Genomic DNA, 27062 nt, shown 5'->3' with positions numbered 1-27062 from the left:
GTGACAGCCATGGAGCAGAGTATGGGAATTGTCACCCTCTTCTTCCTCATGCTTCTACCTGATGCCTCTCATCGGTCGCTCCCCTGGGTGCTGGGCCTTTGAGAATCCCCTCTGCGTGGGGAAGTGTACACAGACCCTGAGGACTGGGACTCCTCCCTTCGGCTGCAAAGCTGAATTTATAGAGAAATTGCAGTCCTGTTAATATTAGCAGGATGTTGGAGACATCCCAATTCATCTGGACAATGGAATATTATGCAGCCATTAAGATGATTTAGATCTGTATTTCTAGATTCGGGGAAATGTTTTTACAATATATTGACTAAAAAATGTAGGATATAAAACATTTTAGAGAGAATAATCTTGAAGGAGATATTTGAAAATGTTGCCAGAGTTTTTTTCTCTGGTAGTAATTGAATGGATTTAAATGTGTTTTCCTTTTTCCTTACTTGTATTATGTAATTTTTCTACAACAAGTAATGTATTTCTTATGTAACAAAACAATAACAGAGGGAACAAGCCAACCTCCTTGTGGGGCAGGATTGGCTACCCCATGTATAGCTAGTCATTTCTGTCTGGGACAAAGCACAGAACCTGGCACCATAAGCACACTCAGTAAATGCATGTCAACCGAGGGGGGGAGTGCTTGCCCAATGGGTTGCTTCAGCTATTGTCCTGACAGATCCCATTCATCCCAGGAAGCCTGTTTCTCTGCTTGGTTTAGCTTTGGCCTCAAGACACTCTGGGGACATGATACAGTGGTTTTCATACTAGCATTCTGGGTCCTAGTCCATCAAAGAGTCCCAGACAATACTGGACCCAGATCAGAGAGGGGGCCCAGGCAGGGGCTAGAGCTGGCCTACTTGTATCTGAGTCCCTGTAAACACTATCTCCATGTCCTCAAAGGTCTGCTGTATGAATAACCTCTTAGCCTTGTCTCAGGTGTCCCTAAGGATCCAGTGACTGGAAGCCACAGTGGGAGAAGTATGATGCTCAGAATAAGAATGAGCTTAAAATGCAAAATGTAAGAGCAAGTCATTTCCTGACCTGTAAACCTTTGATGTCTTCCCATCACATCTGCAAAACAAATCCAGGGCTATGGTGGGGCGGTTGTTCATGCTCCTCACCATAGAAAGCTCTGGGCCCAGGAGCGAGGTTGCAGAGGTCCTCCAGGCATTGTTCAGGGTGCCACCTGGTGGGTGTTCTCTTTCCTGCCACCTGAGCTGCTGCTGCTCCCCCCCAGGGGACTTGCTTGAATTAAAAAAAAATAATAATAAGTCTGTTCTCAGGGTCCTATTCCCTTTCAAATGTGCATCTTTGGCTTAGAACTGTGAACTAAGATTTCTGTGAGCAGGGACCAGAATCAGACATTGCTAGAGCGGTTTTTAGTACAGTAGTCCCCCCTCCTCCCCGCCTTATCCTTGGGGGATAAGTTCCAAGACCCCAGTAGGTGCCCGAAACCCCAGATAGTACTGAACTCTATATAGGGTATCCCCCAAAAAATGTATACACACTTTGAATTATTATAAAATCAGTGTTTATTAACATATAGTTCATTTTCAAAATTTAAAAGAATCTGCAGAAATGAATAATTTTTTGTCCATGTCTGAATTCAAACTGATGACCAGTCTGGTCCAGGCACTGCTGATAACATGAAGAGGTGGAATCGCAAACATAAAAAATCATTTCATTTTGCATTTGTGTTCCCTCAATTCTTCAACTGTTGCTGGTTTTGTACCATAAACTTTATCTTTTATGTATCCCCATTAAAAAAAAATGTCTGGTTTTTTCTTTGTTCAAAGCTTAGTCTGGCTTCACCCATTATTTCAAATCAGTTAAACCTGAAAAGGAGTGAGAATTGAGTTATCAGCTGTTAAAGTGTGTATACATTTTTAGGGACACCCTATATATACTGTCTTTTCCTATACATTAGATACCTATAATAAAGTTTAAATTTTAAAATAGGCACAGTAAGAGAGTAATAATAATAACTAATAATAAAATAGAACAATTATACTAATATACTGTAATAAAAGTTATGTGAATGGCTTTGGGGCCATTATTAGGTAAAATAAGTGCTACTTGAACACTAGCAGTGCATCTGATAACCAAGGCAGCTACAAAGTGACTAACAGTCGTGAATATGCCGGACAAAGAGTTGATTCACGTCCCGGGCAGGACGGAGCCTGACAGCGTGAGATTTTATCATGCTACTAAGAACAGCACACTATTTAAAACTTATGAATTGTTTATTTTTGGAATTTTCTACTTCATATATTTGGACTGTGGGTAATTAAACCTCGGGAAGCAAGGGGTGATTACTGTATCTCAGTTGATTCTTGTGAGGAACTGTTAAGAACCAAAAGAAAACTCTTTGTAAAGAGCATAACATGATTCAAATATATGACTATTTTTATCTTGTCATCCTTTAGACCAGTGCTGTCTAGTAGGAATATAATGTGATCTACATAGATAACTTTACAATTTCTAGTAGGCACATAAAAAGTTAACCAAAAAAAAGCTTTAAAGACATTTGCAAGTTATGGGGCACTTCCGGCATTCTCTCCTCAGAGCCTATGGAAGCACTTTAGGCAGGGAACTATTTCAGCAACTGGCAACCAAAATAATGTGTCTGACTGGACATCCCTCATTTCCTTTGACAAAGCCCAAAAATCTGGACCCACCCGACACCAGCAAATAACCCCCTTCCTCTTCAGTCACCAACCCTATTTCAGGACTCTCAGATACAAACTTGTATTTGTTGAACCTGGACTAAACACTTTACATTCACTATCTCCTTTAATTCTCACAATAATCCTATCAGCTAGTTATTGTGTTTATTTTACAGATAAAAAAAACTGATGCTTAAGTTAAGAAAGTAGTTTGCCAAATTTCAAATCTAGGTCTGTCACACTTCAAAATTCTCCAGGGGCCTAATTCCTAGTCATCTGGCAGAATTTCCAATTCTGCATGCACAAGAGGGTAGGAAATTGCAAGAAATGTTGATCAAGGACTTCAAAAAAAATGGGGTTACCCAAGAAAAGGAGAAGAGGGACAAATCCAGACTTCTTGTCCTGGCTCAGATAGCCACATGTCAGTCACCTGGGCCTCCCTCCCTCTCCAGGATCCCCTCATACCACCCTTGCTTTCCAGAATCTTCCAGCCACATGGGCCTCTGTTAACTAGCTGCTTTTCACTGCCTCATAGATCCTGGTGATTATTTGCCGTTGTGCATCCTCCTCACTCAAGTTCAGGCTTCATGAGAGCAGGAAGATTATCTGTCTTGTCCACTATTGTATTCTCAGGGCCCAAAATCTGGACCGTGCCTGGCATGTAGTAGATTGAATGAATGAATGAATGATTGAGGAACAAGTGAGCTAGATGGGATTATTCTGAAGTGAGTACACTATCAAGAAGTGACGCCCAGCCAGTGTGGCTCAGAGGTTGAGCATCAGCCTATGAATCAGGAGGTCACAGTTTGATTCCTGGTCAAGGCACATGCCCTGGTTGTGGGGGCTCGATCCCCAGTAGGTGGGCGTGCAGGGGACAGCCGATCAATGATTCTCTCTCATCACTGATTTTTCTATCTCCCTCTCCTTTCCTCTCTGAAATTGATAAAAACATATTTTTTTAAAAGTGGCTATTGGGTCGCACAGGGTTCTTACTAGTTGGAGTGGGCTCTTTGTGATCTGAAATGTAGTCTTGGGTTTCCCATTGGTGGCAGAGAATGACTTTGGAGCCCCCAGTTCTCAGGGCCTCTGAAATAGGGTCATACCTCTTGTTTCTGGAGTCTCTATGTAACTGCACCCTCCTGCCCCCTTCACCACCACCATTAAGCAGTGGCCTCAGACTTAGTGCATAGTGTTGCACCAGGACTCATGTGCAACAAGGTAGTAGAGTGATCACCACCTCTTCTCAGCAGGTATCACCCCCACCCTCACCCTGGCTTGTTGGGAGGGAGGTGGCCCATGGAGGGGGTGGTTAGTGGGCCCCCTGTCTCCGAACTGCAATGAAGGTCAGCACTCTCTAACCTGAGAAGAGCTTTCTGTTTCCCTGGTTCACAAGAAGAGGGAGGAGACTAGTTGGAGATCACCAGTTGACCAAGAGGTTAGATCCCTGTATGTCAGCCTAACCTTAGAGCAAAGCCATCTGTGAAGATGTGTTCAGTTAGTAACCAGTCATGAGCTATACACTCACAATATGTGCACTTTCCTATATGTATGTTATATTTTTATTGTTTATTTTTTAAACCCACATACCTGGACCCACTCTCACAGGTTCTGTTTCATTATGTCTAGGATATTTCCTAGGCACTTACATAATTTTTAAAGCTCTCCATATGATTCTTATTGGCATGTAGGGTTAAGAACTATTGATAAGCAGTGACTGAGGACTCAGGAAGGTGGGGGTGTGGGTAAGGGGGAAGGATGCTGAGGCAGGATTTCAATCCCATTTAGAATTATGAAGTTCCAGAAAGCCCAACAGATTGATAGGTTGATATACATAAAACCTCTGGATGTCCAAAAGAAAACCATTATAAAATATAAGAAGCAGGTAATTGGAGGGAAATGTAGCAAAAGCTTCGTAGCCTTAATATGTATACAGAACTCTTACAGATCAATAAGGTGAGCACCCAATAGAAAAATGGAGTGCGGGCAAGAACAGACAATTCACAAAGAAGAAATACAATGGGCCGATACACTTAGGAAAAGTGGTCAGCCTCACTAGGAATCAAATAAATGCAAATTAAAACAACAGAGACGTTATCTTTTGCCTAGCTAATTGGTGAAGATTAAATACATGATAATACCTCATGTTGGTGAGGGTGTGGAAAAAAACAGGCACTGTCATTCACTGGTGGGAGTACAGATTGATGCAACCTTTCCAGAAGGTAATTTGGCAACCGTAAAGCTGAGGAAGATTGCAAACCTTTGTGACGCAGCAATTCCACTTTTAGGAAGATTGCCTTAGGAAATGATTGTGGATAATAATAACAATAATAGCTAACCTTTATTAAATGCTCGGTGCATGCCAAGCTCCACACGCATTATCTCATATAATCCTCACAGCCGTCATCCCACAGGGTGAGCTGTTATCACCTGTACTTTACAGACAAGGAAATTGAGGTGCAAACGGATTAATTAAGTCAATGACCAGAGGACACAAAACTAACAAGTAGCAAAGCCTGGATTTGAACCCAGGCAGTCTGAGTCAAGAGCCATACTACCTGTACAGCAGTGTACACTGGGTGTGTGCATTGGATATATAATGTATACAGTGGGCAAAGGTGCAAGGATGTTCCTCTGGGCTTGTTTGTAATGGGGAAGAAAGGAAGGGGAGAAAACCTGCTAACTACCCCATGGTAGGAATTGGTCACATAGATTGTGATATACTCGTACTGGAATATTATGCAACCATGAAAAATGATGCTATAGAAAAAAGGTGTGAGGTCAATGGAGGAAAAAGGAGACTCATGTAATACTTTAAACAATAAAGAATTTAAATTAATAAAAGAAAAAAAAGTATGTGAATACTAGGGTTTTTTGTATATGTATGTTACTAATGATTCCATTTTGTTTAAAATGTGTGTGTTTTGTATATGCATAAAGATCTGTGAAAGGACATAAAAGGAATTGACAAAATTGGCTGCCTTTTAGAAACATTGTATGGCTGTGGTGAGAAGTTAGAGAGAGACTTGTTGTTTCAAGCCATATATCCTTTTTCACTTCTTGAATTTTGAATCGTGTGAATATATTATCTATTAAAATGACTTGGCCTGACCTTCTCCTTCTATCCCCAGCCCTTAACTCTTAGCTGAATTGGCTCATCCCTCAGTCTGAGTTGGGGTAGCTCCTCTGGGCTTCAGCACCTTCATGCCTCCCTGAGCCATGCTGTGTGTCAATGCCGGGTGACAGCTCCCCTGAGAGAAGGGGCTGTCTGTCATCTTGGTCTGCCTGGGTCGCCTGGGACAGAAGTTAGATCATGAACACTGAAGTCAAGGAGACCTGGGTTTAAATCCCAGTTCCATCACCTTGAGGAAGTGACTTCACCATCCTGTGCCTCAGTTTTCCCATCTATAAATGGGTTTAATCACTGCAGTGAACTTGTCAGGTTATTGTCATAAGATAATGTATGTAGAGCTCCCAGTACCATTCCAAGCACAAGGGAAACTCTCTCCAGGTAATAGCCACACGGCATCATTGCAGACCCTCTGTGAATGCTTGTTGAATTGAACGAGGAAATGACACCTGGAGGAGCAACTCCCCAGGCCCAGCCCAAGGACAGTGGCCCTTCCTCCACTGCTCATGCTTGGCACTGCCCCATCATTGCCATGCTCACCTCCCTGCCTTGTGCCCCCACAGCCACCCGGCCCAAGCTGAAGAAGATGAAGAGTCAGACGGGACAGGTGGGGGAGAAACAATCGCTGAAGTGTGAGGCAGTGGCCGGTAACCCCCTGCCCTCCTACCGCTGGTTCAAGGATGGCAAGGAGCTCAACCGCAGCCGCGACATTCGCATCAAGTACGGTAATGGCAGGTGAGCAGCAGCCATCCCTCCCTCCTGGCATCTTCCCTCCTGAGAAGGAGGGTCCTGAGCTGGCAGAACCGAGGGCTGTGTCCCCAGACTCACCTGTAGATCAAATTCCTCACCCCCTTCCTTGCCACCCCCAATTTCTCCTTGCAACCCTGGGCTCCTCTGGTTATGTTGGCCCAGTGTCTTCAGACGATAGATGCTTAATTAATGTCTCTGGATGGTTGAAGGCAATTTGATTGTCAGTCAGCTTTGCCTGTGGAAGTCCACTCTTGTCCTAGAACTTCTCAAAGGACCTGCCACCGTGTCTGAAAGCCCAGCATTTGGCAATCCTTGGGGGGAAACCGCTTGCAGAATGCATCTGGGAGGTCATGTGTGGTGATGGGCTGGTTTCTCAGCTCAGCAAGCTGTACTGGGCAGAGAGCTAGATAAGGGGAAGGGCACATGGCTTTGACTAGTGTTGGGCGAGTCCGTGTCTCAGACAGACCCCCCTATGACATAGGATTGTCTTTAATCTGGAGTCAGCGCTCCAGGGAAGTGAATCAGCAGCTCAGGAGCCTCCAGCTGTGGGCGATGGCCTCTCTTCCATCTTGGGTTGGTCGAGCGGGGGCTTCGGGCACCAGAGAAGCCAGGAGTCCAAGGGCAGCTCCTCACCTCTCTCCTGCCTCTCACAGCCCCCGACAGACTGTTGGATGGCAGAACAAGCAAAAGGGGAAGCCCCCCTCTGCCTGCTAAACAGAAGTTCTGCTTGACCTCTGTTCTGTTGGCCCTGATGGCCAAGTGGACTTCCCTCTCTAGCCGAGAGCACCCTAGTCTTTCCTGCCCCTCCAGAGTATATTACAACCACCCGCTCCCTGGCTATCCTCTTCCTCCTCACTGCCCCCCAAATGCAAACAAGGATGATTTTAGAGGACCCCAACCTGCCCTACAACAGAAAGTGATGGAGGGCCAGCGCTCAGGCTGCTCCTGGGTTGCTATGTGGCCCTAGCTGTGCACATTCTGCCCCTTGGCCTCAGTCTCCAATATGTGAAAGAGGGTGTGGGGGTAAGGAATCTGGGAGGCACTTCAGTTTTCTGACTGTCCTTTCAGGAGTGGGGAGCAGAGGCAAATTGGTCACCTGGAAAGTGGTCCAGGTGAAATTGGAATTTATGAAGAGTTTGATTTAGAGCAGTGATTCCCAACCTTTTATGGCCATGCCCCAACTGAGCATCTCTAAAACCCTGATGCCCCCCATGACATATAATTCTTATTATTCAAAAAGTGAACTCCTTTTCATGTGGAGGAAGCCTAAAAAGGCCATTAACTTGGTCTAAACAAACTTCCATAGAACATGGCATCCATGAAAGAGAAAAATAAAAGAACGAAAGGACAGTTGAAGTACTGAGGAAGAAATCACTAAGAAATTGTTTTAAAAAATAATAATATGAAGTGATATGAAAAATAGCAAACAAAGTTTCAAAATATATAATAGAGAACTGAAATGCATAAATATGTCAGAATATATATTTATACTAGAGGCCCGATGCACGAAATTAGTGCAAGGGGCTCGTCCCCCGCCCACTGCTGCCTCTGCCTCACCCTGCCACCATGGCTTCATCCAGAAGGTTTTCTGGAAGGACATCCAATCTAATTAGCATATTTTGCTTTTATTATTACTATATAGGAGACCCCTAGAACCATAAGAAATGCAAAAAATTCAGTTAATAACTCATTCTTGAATTGCCCCCCTTAAAAATCAAATTACCACCCTGTGGGGCGTGTGCCCCATGTTGGGAACCACTGGTTTAGATCAAAGGTTTGTGGCTGAAAGAATGCTGCATCCTAAGGAAATTGGGGAGAAGGTCTTGTGTGTCCCCAATCTACATATTTAGCAAGAAACTCAGGTTGCCCACCAGGCTCACCTTCTGAGGCCACCCCACCCCTTCCCACTGCCCAAGACTGGCTCCAAGCTGGAGAAAGGAATGGACAGGCTTCTGGGATTGTTGGGGCTCCAGTCCCCTCTTTCTGGGAGGTCAGAGCGAACACTCTTTCCGGACCTCTGCGTCTCAGTGAAGGAGGGGAGAGGCCATCTCCAGAAAGAAAACAGAAGCAGGAGAGAAGGGTGTCCCTTGTATCCCCATTACTCTGAAACATGTCCACAACTTGGCCATCCTCATCCCCCCATTCCTGATCCCATGTCACATTCACACCCACCCACACACACGAGCACGCACACCCTCAGAGCCCCTGTGCCACCAACAAGATCCTTTCTCTGGTGACTTCAGCCTTTCTCTCTCTCCTTACAAGCCCACTCACATCGCTTCCCTCCCCGTTGCTTGCCTCTTCCTCCTCCAGCTGTTGCCCCATCTTGCTTCTTCCCTCCACCACCACACGGAGTCAGTTTCAAGCCCACTGACTCCACTCTCCTGTCCTCCACTCCTCTCGGCTCCACTAGACTCTGCCCAGTAAATACCCCCCCCCATCCCTATGGCTGTAGCTCTTGGCAGACCCAGCGACTTCAGAGCTTCCTGGCCCTGCGCCTCCAGGCCTGTCAGCAGTCGTTGACGTGGGTGCCACCTGCTCCCGTGCCCCTGTGGCTCTGCACCTCTTAACCAGCCTCTTAGTCACCATCAGTGCTGGAACTTTCCTGTCTTTTGAGCTTCACTCTCCTCCCTCCCTCTCCACCTGTGAGTGTTTGCACCCTCTCATATCTGATGGCCCCAGGCCTCCATCTCCAGTTTGATGGCTTTTTTTAAAACCCGAGTTCCAGACCCATGCTGCCAGCTAAACACTAAATACCACCCCTGAGATACTCCACAGGCATCTCTAGTCCAGAGTGCCTCAGTCTGGCCTCTCCCTCCTGCCCGCTCTGGCCCTGCCTCACCCTCCCGTGCTCCCCTCTCAGCTGTGGCAGAAGCAGATGTCTGTTGCTCGGCACTGCCCCCATGCCATCCCCTGCAGTTGGGTACCACTTCTCCAGAAGGAAGCACCCTTCTCCCTGCCTCGCAAGCTTCTTATCTGGTCTCCTAGCTTTTAGCCTCTTCTCCTCCACTGTCCCACTCTTGGCTATCCCCACCCTTTCTGGTGATAGGCCCTTTGTGGATTCATTTCTGTATCTAACATAGCATCAACTGTGTGCCAGGCGCTCTGCCAGAGGCTGGAGAAACACCAGGGAATGGAACTGGCATGGTCCCGACCTTCACAGAGTTTCTAGTCTAGCCTCTAGTGTAGAATGTAGGTAAAGGCCTCCACCCTTTCTTCAGAAGAAGTGTATCTCATCCACCCAATTTTGCTTACTATTCTAGACGTCTAGAGTCACCAACTCCCAGGACTCTGACAGGGGATGATGATCTTTCTAACATGGGCACATATCCGATCTTCATTCATTTACTTGACAGATCTTGAGTGCCTGCTGTATGCCAGGTACAGCCCAGGCCTTGGGGCCCTTCCGACTCTTTTCTTCCTGGCCTCTAAGTCACTGCCCCGCTGTTCCCAACACCTCAGTGCTCCCGATCTCTGCTCTTTCCTTTCATGACCCTGGACTTGGGCTCAGGCTGTTCCCCATACTGGCAGCAGACCCCCCCCCCCACACACACACACACACTGTCCCTGGAAAAGTTCTCCAAGGCCCAGCTTAAATGTCATAGCCTCTGGGACATCTTCTTGAGTCCTCCAGGCAACTCTCGTCACCTCCTGTCATAATGCCTCAAACACAGTTCCATTGCATTGTTGGGGGGATGTCTCTCTTTCTAAAATGAGAGGGCTCCCCATACCCATCTCCCCTGCATGGCCTGGCAGAGGGTGACAGTAGGACTGGACAGGTCGCCCTTTGGGTTGACCTGGACTTTGAGCACTTCAGCATCCTGGTCAAGCCTCCGTTTCACCTAAAAATTAGGTCAGCCAGTCAAGAAACAGGGCCTGGTCAGGCCTTCTCCTGGGTATCGGAGACCCCTGAGAGCCTGAAGTGTGCCCCTGTCCCCTTCCTGTCAGGGACCCATTCTAGCTGCTGCCTTTCTGAAATGTCCTAGCTCCACCCACCCTGCCCCTGGGCTCCCAGCAGTGAGAGGGTGGAGTGAAGGAGTGGGCCATAATCGGGAACTTCTGATTCCGCGTTGTGACTCAGAGAGCTGCCACCTCCACTCACACTTCCCCTGGCATGGGGGCAGGGGCAGGGTCTCCTGGCTGGCAGCATCCTCTTTCCTTCTGCCCACACTGCAGCTTGCTCTCTGGCCCCCTATCACACCTCTGCCCAGGCCACACTCTGTCTTGACATTGGTCTTGGCCTTGCAGAGACCCCCTCCCTGGCAGGTGCTATCTGCCTCAGGGGCTGCCGCAGGAGGTATCTCACCCAAGCCTTCCTGCGCCTGGAGAACACTGGCCCCCCAAGCCCTGGGCACCGGCCCTCCCCTGCAGAACCGGGCCCTCCCCTGCAGAACCATGAGTTCCCTTATTTATGAGGGGCAGGCTGGGACAGGCCCCTCAGGCAAGCAGAGGGAGGTAGGCGCTGGGGAAAATGTGTGAGTAGAGGACGTGGCAGCCCAAATCCCATCCCTGCCAACAAAAGACTGGCTGAGAAAGGAAGGGAGGGGCATCCATCACAGGGGCAGGCCTGAGGCAAGGTGGCAAGGGGGCGCCAGGCCTGCCCGGGGGTGGGAGAGGGTCCTGAGTCCTAAGTCCTTGCAGCTAGGAGTGAGGAGAGAACCTAGTGTGTGTTATTCCTAACCCCCTCGTTCCTCAGGGCCAGGGAGACCCACAGAGCCCACCTTCAGTTCTGACCCCAGGACCTCTTTCGAAAGCCTGGGGCCCACCTCCCTGGAACTGGCAATATCATCACGCAGCTGGTACATGTAGGGGTCCTTCTTTTTGCCCCCTTGCCTCTTTCTGGTTTCTCAAAGGGGAGTGGCTCTCCCTGGGCCCCCCACTCCTTTCCCCACTTTCCCCAGGTTTCACTTTCATGTGGAAGCTCTTCTTTCCTGTTTGAGCCTTAATCCCTCCAGACATCTGTGACCTGGCTCTGCCTTGTCCTGCTACATATGGTGTCATATAAGGGAGGTCCTTTGAGTTCAGCTGTGGGTGACAAGGAGGCTCTGGCTCTGGGTCTGCTCTGCCGTGACCCTGTGACCCTCAGGCGATCCCCCCTTTTGCTTGTCTAGTGTCAGGGAAGATCTGGTGGCTGGGGAGCCTGGTCCTGAGGCAGCTGGGCTTCCTGGCATGTAATTAGGCTGAAGCCAGGAAGGAGATGCTGTCTTAGCCAGAGGGGCCTCCCAGGCTCTGTTTAATGAAGGGAACAAACTTGAATTGACAGAAGAGGGTTGTAGGCAGACACCAGGCCAAGGAGACACAGACTGACTTGAGCTGGCAAAAATTGGGTGGGGTGGAAGGGTAGTGGGAGGGTCAGGCAGCTGTCACTGTAACATCAATAAGGATATTGCCATAGCAACAGGGCCTACCAATAAGACAACCTCACAAATCCTTGTTTGGGGAATCTTGGAGTGAGGACGTCTGGGAAGAGGCCCACACCCAGAGGCAGAGGTGGAGCCCAGGAGACTGGTGCCCACAGCACAGCCCTGGTAGAGATATGGGTCCGTTTTCCATCTCCTTGGGCCTGACCTCTCTACTCACCTCCCCTGTCCTTCCTCTTCGCCTTTTCTACATCCTGGGCTCCACCACTCCTCCAACCCACTACACATATTCTGTGAATCTAGTGTTTTAATTCAGGACTAAAAAGAGGAGGAGATTACAGCATGGAGAGAAATTTTCATGCTACTTCTTGTTTCTCCCTGGGGGCCAGACTGGGGTCTGGGGCTTCATCTGGGGCTCTATCCAGCCCCTGGAGAACACTGGGGCAAAGCGAGCAGTGGGAGATGTGACCAGAACCTGCAGAGCCCAGGTTCCCTGGGGAGGGTGCAGAGAGACACTGGGAAGGAAGGAGAGGTTGGCAGGGTCTTCAGAAAAGGGGAGAACCAGGGCCAGGTATCCTAGAGTCACACACAGCACTGGAGTCCCTGCCCAGGCCTGGCCCCATATCTCTCGGCATGCAGGGACTGGGTGCAGAGTCCTCCACAGAGGGGTCTACCCCAGTGTCAGGCTCCGGGAGAAAGCCCATGCCCTCATCAACTCCAGGGCTTTGTCCACCTCTGCCTTTGCCTTGCCATGTGCCCTTGGACAAGTCTAGAAGCCCCTCAGTTTTCCCATCTGTGCTGTCCGGTCCACCACCTCCAGATTAGCCATGAGGGTCAAATCAGGCCACAAGGACCGGATCTCTTATTCCCTAAGCTATTCAAGCTCCTGGCTCTCAGAAAGCACTCAGTAAACTTTTATTGAATGAATGAATGAATGAATGAATGAAGTGAAAGCCTCTTGGAGAGGCCACGGTTGCCCCTTAGTGGCAGGGCTAATGTGAAGTTAGGGGAGAGCCACATGTTGGAGCTGGGAGACTGGGCACAGTTGCCATGGAAACCTGTCAGAACAGCCTCCCCCCCCTATAGGTATCTGGGAATAGGCTTTGCATTTAGAGTGACAGGCTGCCACTTCCAAGGAATGGCTGAGGTAGCTGGTGAGCCAGTGGCTGACCTGTTGGGGTTGGGGGAAAAGCACTGAGACTGGGGGAGGGGCACTGAAAGAAGAGGAGGGTGGTGGCCATGTGACTTCCTAAGGGACCCTGATTTCCTCACCCAGAAAAATAGCTACAAATAAGGACCAGCCCTGGAAACATGGATGTGGAGATTCGTAGGATTAGAACATGTGTGTAGCCACTAGCCCTGCCCTATGCTCTCCTGGTGCCCAGGTTTCCTCCCAGCTCAAGGGACTCAGTGTTCCACCTGGACCTCAGACTCCACTTCCCATCCACACTTCGCAGCCACTGTGGCTCTGCAGGGCGAGGTGACCTCTGGGTGACCGCTGGGGAGTCACAGCCAGCCTGGGCCCTGGCTCACGCCTCTCCCCCTCTTATTACCTCCCTAACCAGAAAGAACTCACGACTACAGTTCAACAAGGTGAAAGTGGAGGACGCAGGGGAGTACGTCTGCGAGGCTGAGAACATCCTGGGGAAGGACACAGTCAGAGGCCGGCTCTACGTCAACAGCGGTAGGTAGTCCGCCCACAGAGGGAGGGTTCCTATAGGGGTTCCAGTTGCCCCCCCAGCCCTGGGGAGGCCGGCACATGATCCATCTTGCACTTGACTCCCCTCCCTCCTGCTGCTGCCATATCAAGCACCGAGATCTGGGCCGATTCAGAGAAATGCAGTCGAAGCATAAATGTTTAGCTTTGTTATCGGGGCCTGGAAGAGCCGCCAGCTCTCATTTTAAATACCCTAAAAACTAAATATTTTGAAATCAAGAGGTGGGGGTGGGGGAAGGATATTTTTAGAAGGCAATTATGGCAGGCTGGGCTGCCAGGACCAGGCTCCAAGGAGAGGCAGGCCCAGGGTGTGTGCGTGCGCGAGCTGACTGCCTGGTGCCTGTTGCTTTGCTGGGCACGCGAGTGCAGGCAGCTGTCTCCACGGGGCTGTGGTGGGAGGCTTGGGTGCCTTTGACCCTGGGGACAGCCTCTGTTCAGGGATGACAGGCCCCTGCCCTGCATGTCATTCTCTCCCTTGAAAACTTGTGAGGTCAGAAGCTCAAGATACCCTTAGCATCCCCTCTCCAGCTTGAGCATGGAGGCTGCCTCCTGCTGGGCTGTCTGTCCTCTGGGGCCCTTGACTGAGGAAGCCACTGGACCTGCCTGTCCTCAGGCTGCACCCCTCTACTCTAGCACACCCCACAGAACTCTTCCTTCTTCCTGACACCCAGGCCTAGCATACCATTTGGCTCCCTGGTTATTTGGGACGGCTTCCCAGTCCTGTTCCTGTCACAGATTCTAATCCTGTATCTCTCCTCGCCTACCTGTATTTCCAACATATAGCCTTACAGGACTCTAAACACAGCATGGTCCAAAGAGAGCTCGGACATGGCTGCCTTGGGCCTGCCCTCAGCAGAAAACTTGGCGCAGACGCTCTCTGTCCTGTCTTGTGAGGGATCCCCTGCTCTCCCAGCCTCTCAGGCTCCTCCGTCTCCCTTGCCACTGTATCTAATAGATCCTGGTCAGGCTTCTTTCTGGACCTTTCTCACACCTGTCCCTTCTATTCCATCCCCACCTCAGGAGCAACCTCAGCCCAGGTTTTATCCCTCATCACCTGAACCAGAGCAAAGGCCTCTCATGACGCTTTCATCCTGTCATGCACCCACCCTGGGGCCACAGAACAAATATTTTGTCCCACAGCCCAGCTCTTGAGGGAAGCCCAAAGGATCTTCCCAGTCCTAACTGCAGCCTGTCCCTTGCATCCCATCATTATTTCTCCTCCCGGGTCATCTCTCCCAGGCAGCCTTCCTCCCTGACCACTCCCAGCCTGAGGCCCACTCCTGGGCCACTTCTTGGTCAACCATGATCTTGTGTAGCTCTTGAATTCCAGCCTTCGAAGGTTCTTCAACTCTCATAGAGTTGCTGAGCTTTCTCTGTGGGTATGACCTCCCCAGGGCAATTGCGAACCAGGAGTGGGGAGAGCGGGATGATGCCTTCTCCCCAGGAGTTTCAATAATAGCCACAATTGCTGAGAGCTGCTCTGCACCAGGCTCCCCATTGTCTCTTGAGCCCGTACTCAAGGCCATGAAGTATTTTAATATATATTTTTATTGATTTCAGAGAGGAAGGGAAAGGGAGAAAGAAATAGAAACACCAATGATGAGAGAGAATCATTGATGGACTGCCTCTTGCATGCCCCACCCTGGAGATCAAGCCCGCAACCCAGGCATGTGCCCTGACCAGGAATCGAACTGTGGCCTTCTGGTTCATAGGCCAATGCTCAACCACTGAGCCACACCGACTGGGCTGAAGTATTTTATAAATTATAACACTGAAGCTCATAAAGGTTAAATATTCTTCCCAAAGTCAAACAGCTAGACCTTGCACTCCAGGAGGCTATGTGGGGCTGTTTATTACTCTTGCCTCTGGGCCTAGCACAAGTGCCTGGTTTACAGCAGGCACCTGGGAAATATTATATAAAAGGGCTTAGAACCTGCTCCAAGTCCATTAACTAACTCCCACAAGCCCCAGCCTGGGCATGGTTGTACTGGGGGTACCTGGGCCCCCTGCTCCTCCCAACCTGTCCCAAGCCTGGGAAAATGGATCCCGCATCTGCTGCCTCAGCCAGAGTGGGCAGACATTCTCAGGTCCACTTTGGATTTTAGATTCCCTATTTCATTATTCAAGGCTTTCTTGGTTAGAGCTGAGAAGAACCAACCTAACTTTAAACTACGTGAAGGAATTTATTGGTTTATAAAACTGAGATGGCCAGAGGTAGAACAGGCCCCAGACATGACAAGAACTCAGAGCAGGGGCAGGATGCTCTCTCCCACCATGTTAGCCTCATTTTCTCCTATTGGAAAGCAGGTTTTTCCTTGTCTTGGGAATGGACGGGGAAGAGGAGGCCATGGCCTCAGACAGCTCCAGGTTTATATCATCCCAGCTTGCCACCCAGGGAAAAGGGATAGTTTGTCTCTGTGTCCATTCATACAATCACACAGGTGGATTCCGATGGCTCCCTGCTCAGGTGATGTGCCGGCTTAGCCCAGTCACCGTGCTCAGGGGGTGAGGTGCCACCTGTGTGGTTGTATGATTGCCAGGCCTGTGAGTGTGTAGAGGGGGTATTGAGAGGCAGCGTACTATGAGCGTGCCCTGCTAGAACTACGGGGGAGGGGTGGGCACTTCCGTAGAGGTGTGCTGTTAGCAGAGGAGGAGGAAAGGGCTGCCATGTGAAAACCACAGGAGTGCCCTCTCTCCTGCACAAGGCTGGGGACCTAAGGCTCAGGACTGTTGTGAGATCCCTCAGATAAGCTGCAGCTCCCCCTACACGCAAACTCCTGACATTCCTCAGCAGCCCATGTTCTGATCAGTTAGGGAACCGGACAGTGGAGCTTTAGGCTGTGCTCTGAGGACTTCCCACGTGGCTTCTTGCCTCTTGTCCTTGCAGCCTGGCCAGAGAGCAGCAGGGCAGAGTGACGGAAAGAATTCAGAGCGTTGGTCTCATCCCAGCTCTAAGGCGCAACCCAGGCCGAGTTACTCTACCTCCCTAGTCTTAGGGTTTCCCATCTGAGGCTCAGCTAGATGATCTCTAAGCCCCTGCCCCTTTGCTCATGGAGAAACTTCTGGGATTCTGAGTTTGATATTGAGGCTGACATCCTATGCACTGAGCCGCCGCCGCCGCCACCACCCCCCGACCCCCACACACACACACACCACCTCTTCTGTTGCTCTGTTCAGTCCAGGGCAGGAAAGATCCTGTTCTTGATGTGGGGAGGTGAATGAGGTCACTGAAGGGGACCGGAGGCCCCTGCTGGGACGTTTTCCCAAGCAGAGACACCCAGGCTCCCTGTTTTCCTGTGGAACCCAGAAGCAACCACACCCTGGGGATGGGGGAGGGCGGGTAACGGGCCTCTGTGCCTGCCCCCCTCTGACTCATCCCAAGGTGGGTAGGATTGGCCCGCCCGGGCCCCAGGGAAGCCAGGGCTACTGGAGTGGGGAGGCCAGAAGAGGGCATGGGAGGGCTGGCAAGGAGCAGTGGCTGCTCAAGGAGCATCATGGTGGCTCTTTGCTACTGTAGCTCTGTTCCAGCGGCCCTCGATGCTCCTTCCCCAAATCACAGAGCACCCTTCTTGCAGTCACAGCTCTGCCAGCTCATAAGAGGCACGTTCCTGAGTTGGCTGGGATAAGAAGGAGGAGACAAGGAGTTTGTGGTGCTTTTAACAAAAACAATCAGCTTGGTCCAATCCACTTCTGAATTAGAGAAGCCAGCTGCCTCATCCCCAGGTGAAAGAGAATTTGGGAATGTCCCAGGTGACTATACTAGTCCCAGATGTCAAACCTGCCTATCCTTCACCCAGATGGTAGGCAGGTTTGGCCTGGGGTGTCACAAGACCATGGAAGCCCCGGAGAGGCTTCTGGGCCTGTCCATTACCTGGAGGCTTAAAAAGGCTAACTTTAATCACATGAACATGCACGCATGCACTCTGACTCATGCAGGCACACACACGCATGCACTTTCACACATTCAGCAAGGCCTTACTCAGCAAGACCCTGTTTTGAGCTCTGGGGAAGCAGTCTGGGCTTCTGACAAAGTTCCTTAAATGGCAGGAAGCTAAAACCTGAACTCAGTGTCTGCCTGTCCTAACATACCAAAGAGGAAGGATAGGCAACTTTGGCAACTTTATCAATGGGAAAGGGGGCATTCTGGGTAAGTGGGAGGGAGCCTTGAGGGATGAAGAGGTTTCTCCATGAGGGAGGGAGAAACAGCTGCCGCAGCTGGCAGCAGGAAGAGCATCCATAGCATCTGCCCCCTCCTGACCCATTCTCTCTTCAGGGACCCGGTAAACTTACACCAAGAAACTAATGGCTAATGTGCCCAGGCATTTTTCTAAATCAAAATTTTTAGGTCTAATTGACATGCTATAAAATTCACCCTTTCTAAAGCATACAATTCAGTGGGTTTTCGTATATTCACAAAATTGTAAAACCATCACCACTAATTCCAAAACATTTTCATCACCTCAAAAAAATACCAAATACTCATTAGCAGTCACTCCCCATTTATCCCTCCCCTTAGTACCTGGCAATCACTATTCTGCTTTGTGCCTCTATAGATTTACCTATTCTGGATATTTTATATAAATAGAATCACAATATACAACCTTTCATGACTAGTTTCTTCCACTTGATATGTTTTTAAGGTTCATCCACACTGTAGCATTTATCAGTACTTTACATTTTATAGCTGAATAATGTTTCATGGTGTGGATATATCACATTTTGTTTATCCATTCATCAGTGAGTTGTTGGGTCATTCAAGTTTGTTTTCACATTTGGGCTATATGAATAATGCTGCTATGTCATTTGTGTATAAGTCTTTGTGAGGACATATATTTTCAATTCTCTTGGGTCTATACCTAGGAGTAGAATTTCTGGGCCACATGATAACCCTCTGTTTAATTTTTTTGAGGAACCACCAGACTGTGTTCCAAAGTGGCAGTACCATTTTATATTCCCACCAGCAATGCATGACGGTTTGAATTTCTCCTCGTCTTCACCACCACTTGTTATTATCCATCTCTTGTATTGTAGCCATCCAAGTGAGGGTGAAGTGGTATCTCACTGTGGTTTTGATTTTCTTTTCCCTGATGACCTCCCAGGAATATTTGCATTTAACAGGAAACAATGTTTTGATCTACAGAAAAGCTAAGTCCCCGTCAGCCAAGGTTCAGTGGTAAATGAGATAGACAGGGCCCCTGCCCAAAGGGAGATTACATTCTAGTGGAGGGGAGGGGCTAAGCTTCAAACAGCTAGTAATTGCACAACTAGTCCTTTAATTATGTTAGAATGAGCCCTACAAGTACAGATATACAAAGCTACGAGAAAAGTGAGGAGGAGCCTGAGCAGCCTCTCTGAGATACTGATTTGTGTGTGTGTGACTTAAAACTACATTTATTATCTTTCGGTTTTTGTAGTTCAGACATAGCTTAGCTGATTCCTGCAGCTCAGAGCCCCTCACAAAATTTCAATCAGGGCCTCTGGGCTCAACCTGGGTGTTTGGGGTGGGGATCAGGGGGTCAGGATCCACGTATAAACTCACTCATATGGCTATTGGCAAGCCTCAGGTCTTCACACTCAGTTGACAAGAGATGAGATACTAATATTTTAAAAGTCCTGGACAGGAAGGCACCTGGCTTGTTAGAGGAGTTGGACTAAGCCAGTGTAGTGTGCATATACTGCAAGAGAGGAATAGGACATGAAGCAGGAGAGGTGGGAAGGCCCAGATTGGACCTGGGAAAAGTTGAGGGACTCTATTCTGAGTGCAAATGGAAGCCATAGGTGGATTTTGATAATGGAAATGATTGATCAATATTCTAAAATCCAGTTTGGCCCTAGCCAATTTGGCTTAGTGGATAGAGTGCCAACCTCTGGACTGAAGGGTCCTGGGTTCGATTTTGGTCAAGAGCATGTATCTTGGTTGCAGGCTTGATCCCTGCCTGGTCAGCAAGTGTGGGAGGCAACCAATCAATGTGTCTCTCTCACATCGATGTGTTTCTCCCCCTCTCTTCCACTCTCTCTAAAAATCAGTGGGAAAATATCCTTGGGTGAGGATTAACTAAAAATTAAAAATAAATAAAAACCACTTTGGCAGCTACGACGAGAAATGGTTAGAGATGAAGGCAAGAGTGAGGGCAGAGAGACCAGTGAGGAGGCTATGATAGTCGTGCACAGAAGAGACCATGCGACCAGGACTTGGGGAGGCAGGAGTGAGACATGGATAGAGACTCGTGCAGAGGTAGCAAGGCAGCCCTTGGTGACAGACAGCTGGGGAAAATAAAGGAGGAAGAGAACCAAAGATACCCTCTAGGTAATGGGTTTGTTCCCTGCAGTCACTGGCTGGGCAGATGACTGGCAGCTGAGTTTGGGATGGCTAGGAGCCATCCCAGTGGAGGTGTCAAGGGAGTAGCCAGACTCTGCAACTTGGAGTCCGTATGTCATCTTCACTTCCCCAAACACAGTGATGAGGGAGTAGGGATGTGTTGCCTTGAGAGCCTACAGAGTTGCACTGCAATGACTTAGGAAGGCCCTGCCTTCCCGGGGGGGGGGCGGGGGCAGAGGGGGACAGGGAGGGGGAAGCTCGAGGTACTTCTTTCTGAGATAGAAAGGCCTATGTCACTTCCCCCCACACACTCTGTGACTGGCTCCCCCATTGGCCTCCCCTTTTGCCTTTCTAGTCCCCATGACAACACAGTTCTGGCAGCTCAGGCCAGGGCATCCCCAGTGGGACCCTGGCTTCCTTCAGGAGTTGTCCTCTACCTCCCAAGGCCTCGATGAGCACAGACAGGCATGTGGACAGACCCAAGTGTACAGTTATGGTCCCTGCCACCCTCCTCGCTGCCCTCTGCTGCTCACTCAGCACAGCAACAGGCAGGCTTTCCCGCCCGTGACTGTGGTGGAAGCCAAGCTGGGCCTGGCAGGTTCAGGACAAGATTTCTCTGGCTTGGCCAAGACTCACAGAGGACGCAGGCCTGTGGTCCACATCGGGTTTGCATCCATCTGCTTATGTCAAGTCTTGTACTGACGTGTTCTTCCACAAGGGACTGTGGCTGGCAAGAATGCTCAGCCAGGCGTCGGGAGTTTTAGATCCTTGTCACAGCACACACTGTGACTCCGAACAGGCACTTCCCTGCTCTTTCCTCACTCCCCCTTGGCAGTGTAACCAAAGGACAGGACAACCTCTAGGGTCATTCCAAGCAACAGGATTTTATCATTCACAGGCGTGGTCACCTCAGCTGTTTCTCTTCTCTGTCCCTTTCTCAGTTCCCTGGGTCTCACTGACCCAGAAATGAGGCAGAGACCAGCAGGAGGCCTCCTCTCCCAGCCAGCATGTGGCTCCCAGCTGGACCTGGAGTGTATGAAGGCAGGAGCCCTGGGCAGGGTGGGGCTCAGGATGCCAGACCAGCAGCAGGCACGATGTGGAGGGGAAGGTGGGAGCTGGCCCTGCCCGCTGGGTTTTATCAGCGAGCTCTTCAGACATATACAGAGGCAAGGCTGTGTATACACTCCCAGTCCCCGCGCTCCATCTGTCTCCCCGCATGTCTAAACAGTGAGGGCGCCAAGTGCCTGCTCTCCACCTCCTCCTCCTCTCGCCCCCATTACTGCGGGAGGTGGTAGACACTCAATACCCCTGAGGAGACAGGACCAGCCAAGGTAAGAAGGTTCGCCTCAGTCAGGAGTTCGCTGCTGGGTGAGTGAGAGGTCCTCAGAGCCCCAGAGTCTGGGGGGGTCCGGGGGGGCCCCGGGGTCACGGGGGGCAGGAACCAGTTTCTGGCTGCCCAATCTGGATACAAAGCCTAGGCCCTAGGGGGTTAGCTTACAGATGAAAACTGACATTTGGGGCAAGAATTTTCACTTGAAATCAGCTTTCTGGATGCCATCCAATGGGGAAGCAGAATTTTTGTTATGTTCACTTATCAAAAGAAGCTGATCAATCAGATGTGCAGTTGGAGTCAGCAGCCCTAAAGCCCATCTTGCTCTCACTTAGTGTTCACCTCCCAGCTGTTCCCAGCCCTCTCCCAGCCTGTCTCCTCTCCAGCAACCTGAAGCCCAGGTTTGTACCCTGGGCTGTCCAAGGCCTGGAGGCTCCTCCAGTGACAACAGCTAACACCATGGGGAAGGAGGGGGGCTACCTGGCGAGGGCAGATACAAAGAAGACCCTGGATGCTCATGGAGATGGGCACAGTGGCCTTTATGACATTCATGGGAGGCTTGTCTCCTCCCCTCTCCCCAAGGGGGAAGAAATGGAAGGAAGGGTTCTCCCCACATCTCCTTAGATCTTAGAACCTGACAGTGTCCAAAAGGTGCCGTTCCCCTCAAAGCGTAGCTTCCTTCCAGCCACTATGGGAGCCCAAGCAGTGCATATGGATATGGATGTCCCCTCCCTGTGACTCTGTCCCCCATAGAACACGTGGTGTCTCATCTGTGTGCAGTGGCGCCCCCAGGAAGACAGGCAGGGAGGGGGCTGAGGGAACAGTTTTTGCTGGCCTCTCACCACCTCCACACACAGAAAACCTCCCAGGCCTTTGGAAGTTTGCCCAGAGCAGGGGTGCAGGGTGGTGCTGGGAAGATGGTCAGAGCTCATGGTGGCCTCCCCTTTGCTTTGTGGTGACTGAGAGGGACCACCAGACCTTCCCTGCCCAGCCATTCCTGCTGTCTCTGAGCTTCGAGCATTGAGATGGGCAATGCAGGCGGTGGTTCCTGGGGCCCAGAGGTGGTCTCAGTGGGTCACTGGCATATGTCTCTCATACCTCCAGTGAGCACCACTCTGTCATCCTGGTCGGGGCACGCCCGGAAGTGCAACGAGACAGCCAAGTCCTATTGTGTCAATGGAGGCGTCTGCTACTACATCGAGGGCATCAACCAGCTCTCCTGCAAGTAAGTGACCAGTGGGGGCGGGCGTGAGGGCAAAACAGGGTAAGGCAGGCTGGGGCAGAAGTGGAGGGCTCTAGGAAAAGTGCGCTTCAAGCCACTAACAATGGGTCCCCAAGGAGTGTAGACAGGGATGTGTGCCCCCTTTCCTGGAATCCAGGGAGATGTAGGCGCTAAAGGGCTCAGGGCTTCTCCAGGCCCAGTTTCCCAGGCCCCTACCCACTCATCTCCTGATGTCCACCCCTTCACCACCTTTCAGGAAGATGGGGAGGCCAGTCTGTGACCTGGGCATTGGGCTCGTTCTCTCTCTCTCTCTCTCTCTCTCTCTCTCCCCCCCCCTCCCCATTGCTCAGCAACTCTCCAAACTTTGTTCTGATAAACATTCCCTAGGGGGAGGGGGGTTCCCCAGCAGTGAGGAGCCTGGCAGGGCCAGGCAGAGTGTGAGTCCCAGAGCCCTTGGGGGAGAAGAGGGCTCTGTCCCCAGTGCTCACCTCAGGACCTGGCTACTCTCCCTGCCTGGCAGGACCCCACTATCCAAATATGTCCTGGGTGCTGCCTGGCCCTAGTCCCTCTCTATGGGATGAAGGGACTCCAGTGGGGACACCACTCTTGGTGTGACCCAATGGGGGAGGTCAGGGTTGAAGAGCTCAAGCTGGGCCTTCTGTGCCTCCCCAAGGTCAGAGCTCCTCTCCAGCCGGCAGGGCTGCCTCAGGAGGACTCCCGGGAGCTTAGAACCACCTGTTCCACTTACACACAGGGCAGAGGGAATGGGCATCAGAGAGGGCTTGTTCAGGCCCAGCCAGACCTTCTGAGCAGCTGGACCCACAGCGCCCCCTTGATGGGTTCTCTGGCAGGTGCAAGAGGAGGAGGAGGAAACAGAAGAGGAGGAGAAGGAGGAGTGGCTGGTGAGGGTAGCACAGGTTCTGGCTGGATCCTCAGGAGTGGGAGGGAGGTCTAGTTAACAACTTTGGGTTTTCAAAGCAGCCCAAGGCTAGGGTCTGGCAAGGTGCCAAAGCTGCCCCATTCCCATGGCATCTGGGCAAAGGCCACCAGAGTATCAATGGAGATTCAGAGAGAGGCATTTGCCCTCCCCACAGACAAGTCAGATTCAGCATTCCTCAGCTCTCCTGTTCTCCCGCCTGGCTACAGCCCTAGCCCGGGACTTTCAAAGACCACCCCACCACACAAAGGGAGAACAGGGGTCGATGCCTCCTTCACACTCTCCCTCAGGGCCGGGCCAGCTTGGCCTGGGCTGCCAGGCAGATCTGTGCCTCTCACCCCAGCTGGCCTCCTTTGCTGGCTTCCTTCCTGGTTCCACCCTTACCTACTGCCATCCCCTTCCCGTCTCCCCGATCCTGAATCTTAGGGGACAGTCCCAATGGCAACAGCAGGTCCCCCAGGGAAGTTCCAAGCCCAGACTCAGCCCCTCATCCTTTCCCTCACTCTGCCTCTAGGAGGCTGCCACATTACTTCTGGAGACCCTGGGGAGCATTCTAGCCTTGATGATGCTCTGAGCTCTTGGGAATAGACCTATAGAAATCCAGAGGGTTCTGGAAAACCTCCCAGAGACAGCCTAGCCTTGTGCCCTCCCTGCTTACCACCCCCCAATACACACACACCAGTCTTCTCTTCCTTAGCCCATTGGACCCTAGAATCTTGAAGGGATCCAGCAAAGGCACTGAAGTCAGCCCTGGCTCCAGGTAGGGAAGGTTTCAGCCCCCCAGGGCAGGTGCTGGGGCTGAGGAGGGCTTTGGGGCCCAGAACTCCGGCGCTAGAGAGTTTAGTGTGGGAAGGAGAAGGATGAGCTAATGGGTTCCCAGAGGGTCCTGCCATCAAGGCTGTACCCTTTAGACCCTCTGGGTCCCACCAGCTCCATCTGAGAGGAATAGAGGGCAGGAGCCTGAGCCATTGTGAAGACAATGTCCTGCTTCCCCTCCCCACCAGGGCACTGGGGTCACTGCTTAGCACTTGAACTTGGTACCCAGAATCACCACCTCCCCATCTCAACCTGCCCTGGAACCCACTTCCCTGACTCCCTGAGCCCTCAAGGGAGAGGGGCATCCCTGGCGGGGATTTCGGCCAGGAAAGCAGATCCTCAGAGCTGTGCTGGAGAAGGACAGGGGGGAGGGGGCCGGGCAGAGCCCAGAGGCCACTCTGGGGGTGGGTAGGCCGGGAGGGAAGGGGGGCAGGCCTCTTGGGGTTCCTGATGACACCTGAATGGAATAAAAAGGAGAGAACTCAGGAAATGGGACTCACGTCTTACCATTTGTGCTGTTTGTTTACTTTTTATTTTGATTTTTTTGCATTTCCGCTTAGCTTGGATAATGAAACTAGACTGGTCAGTTTCATTCCAGTTTCTATAAAAATCAGTTTTCCTTCCTGGTTTTCTGACACTTGTTGTTGTGTATTGGTTCAGAGCCCTGCAGGGAGTGTTGGAAAGCAGGCACACTCCGCCCCTCCTGTTTTTGTGGAATTCAGAGCCAAAAGAAACAGTGTCCCTGATACTGAATTTTGTTTTCAAAAAGAAAACTTAGGGGGATTGGAAAATGGGGGGTCCAAATCAAGGGGACTGTCTCCTGTCTGGGCCAGACAGGGGCCTCTGCACTTCCTCTTGCTGCTTTCTCCTCTTCTCTTCGTGTTTTGTAGAGCACGGTTGGTGCGTGACTCTTGGGGACTGGTTCAGGGGATGATGACAGAACAAGACTCTCTTTCCAGCCCTGTGCACATACCAGCGGCATGCCTCCCTTTCCCATCAGCTCATCCCCCATTCCTTCTGCTCCCCCACCCCATTTCCAGGTGATTTCCCCCATCCCATACCCATGTGCCTGCTCATCCTCTTCACATCACCACCCCACCCCTCATGAGGCCAGAGCCCCTTTCCTCCCTCCCTCCAGTGCCGGGGCGCACCCTCATCCTTCATCCTCCCCCTCCCCTGGGTGAGGGCAGCACACATGGCATTATCCCCAGGCTACCAAAAGGAGAAACTGAGGCCAGGGAGCTGGGGTGGGAAAACAGGGAGGCAGTGTCCCAACCTCTCTGTTAGCCCAGATATAGCCCGAGGGCTCTCCTCTCTGCCCCTCTCTCACCCCTGCTCTTCTCCAGTCCTGGGCACAGACCTTCCCATAGTCATAGCAGATGATTTGGGAGGAAGGGCTGGGAAGGCTGCTACCTGCCATTCCTTCTAATCTGTCCCCTGTGCTTCTGTGCTAGGTCAGTCCCTGTTGGAGTGGGAACTACTAGTTAGCCACTCACACTGACTTCAGACCCCTCCTGGGTGATAGGCTACAATAGGTGGACCCTGCTACCTGGTCTTGGGTGCAGGGTAGAAAGGCTATAGGCTCAGTCCCAGAACCTTCTCTAGGGAAACCCAGCCTCCTAGATATAGTGCACCCTCAATAAGCAAGGCTAAAGAGAACAGAAGTGTCCAGGAGCCTGCCCCCCCCCCAACCAAGGAGCCAGTGCCCAAAGAATAGCATGGGTGTCAGTCCTCCCCACCCCTACGCTGTGCCCATCCCCCCACTGCCAGTGGGGAACACACTTTCCCAGGGCAGGAAGGTTAGGACCATATTGCACAACTCTGGGGGCATGTTCATGCTATAGACCATGTCCACGGCACCACCTTGAGTTGTGCAACTCAGTGGCCACAAAAGATATGAGGATACAGTTGGGTTAGTCCAGGCTGAGTGTGGGATCAGGGACACAGGGATGTGCTATTATCATTGGTCTCCAAGAGCATCCCAGGGACAGCATCCCTGGTGCAATCATGCCAAATTCTCCCAGTATTGGGAATAATGTCCCCTTTGCTTCTTCCTGCCCCTGCACCCCTCCTCCCCCATTATCTCTCTAACACACACACAGGTTTTCCCTGTCTCCAGGAGCCAGACTAATCTCAGACATTGGACACAGTCAAACATATCTCTTTCTTGTTCCTTTGCGAATTCCAAGAGTCATTTGGGCAAGTTCCCCCAAAGGTGCTGCTGCTTGAAAAATCACTACTCACCCTTGAGTCCCCATCCCAAGTGGACATCAGTTTCTGAGAGCTGAGGAAGAAGAGCTGAGCCTGATGGGAGCTGGTTGGGAAGCCATAGCCTTAGCCTTAGCCAAGACCTCCATTTGCCTGGGCTGGAATGGTTGAGGATGAGAGCCAGGGATCAGAGAAGGAGGTATTGACAAGATGGTAGCCTGCTCCTCTAAGCCACCCTGTTCAACGGGATGAGTGTACATCAATTTCACTTACAGCCCCTCCCACTTTCTCCAGACACACTTTCCAGCCATTCACCACCGCCCATTGGCCAGGTATACCTGCACACACACTGTCACCACTGCAGGGACCAGCCTCCTGCCTCCCAGAGGGAGATGATGTCAGGGCCCAGAGAAACTCTGCTACCTGCTCACCATCCACTCCCAATCCTCCAGGCTAGATTGAGGGCCACAGGGTTTTCATGAGTGTCTATCACAGCCAATGGCCACAACCTCCTATAAGCTTAAGAGGCTACTGATGATTTGTATACGCTAGAATGCTAAGAGGTAGAGTACACTCACCTCTTGATTAATGTTGAACAGTGACCTAT

At 50.9% G+C, this 27062-nt stretch overlaps 1 protein-coding gene across 1 annotated transcript in view; it reads left to right on the top strand.

Moving 5' to 3' along the window:
- Positions 1-27062, top strand: part of NRG2 (neuregulin 2) — a 57255-nt gene that overhangs the window by 10875 nt on the left and 19318 nt on the right. Inside the window, exons 2-4 of the mRNA XM_005881119.2 lie at positions 6360-6531; positions 13472-13590; positions 22377-22497. Coding sequence (XP_005881181.1) covers positions 6360-6531; positions 13472-13590; positions 22377-22497 — 412 coding nt within the window. The remainder of the gene's footprint in view (positions 1-6359; positions 6532-13471; positions 13591-22376; positions 22498-27062) is intronic.

This window comes from Myotis brandtii, unplaced genomic scaffold, assembly GCF_000412655.1.
Source record: "Myotis brandtii unplaced genomic scaffold, ASM41265v1 scaffold668, whole genome shotgun sequence".
NCBI lineage: Eukaryota > Metazoa > Chordata > Mammalia > Chiroptera > Vespertilionidae > Myotis > Myotis brandtii.
This window is presented reverse-complemented; position numbering and strand designations above follow the sequence as displayed.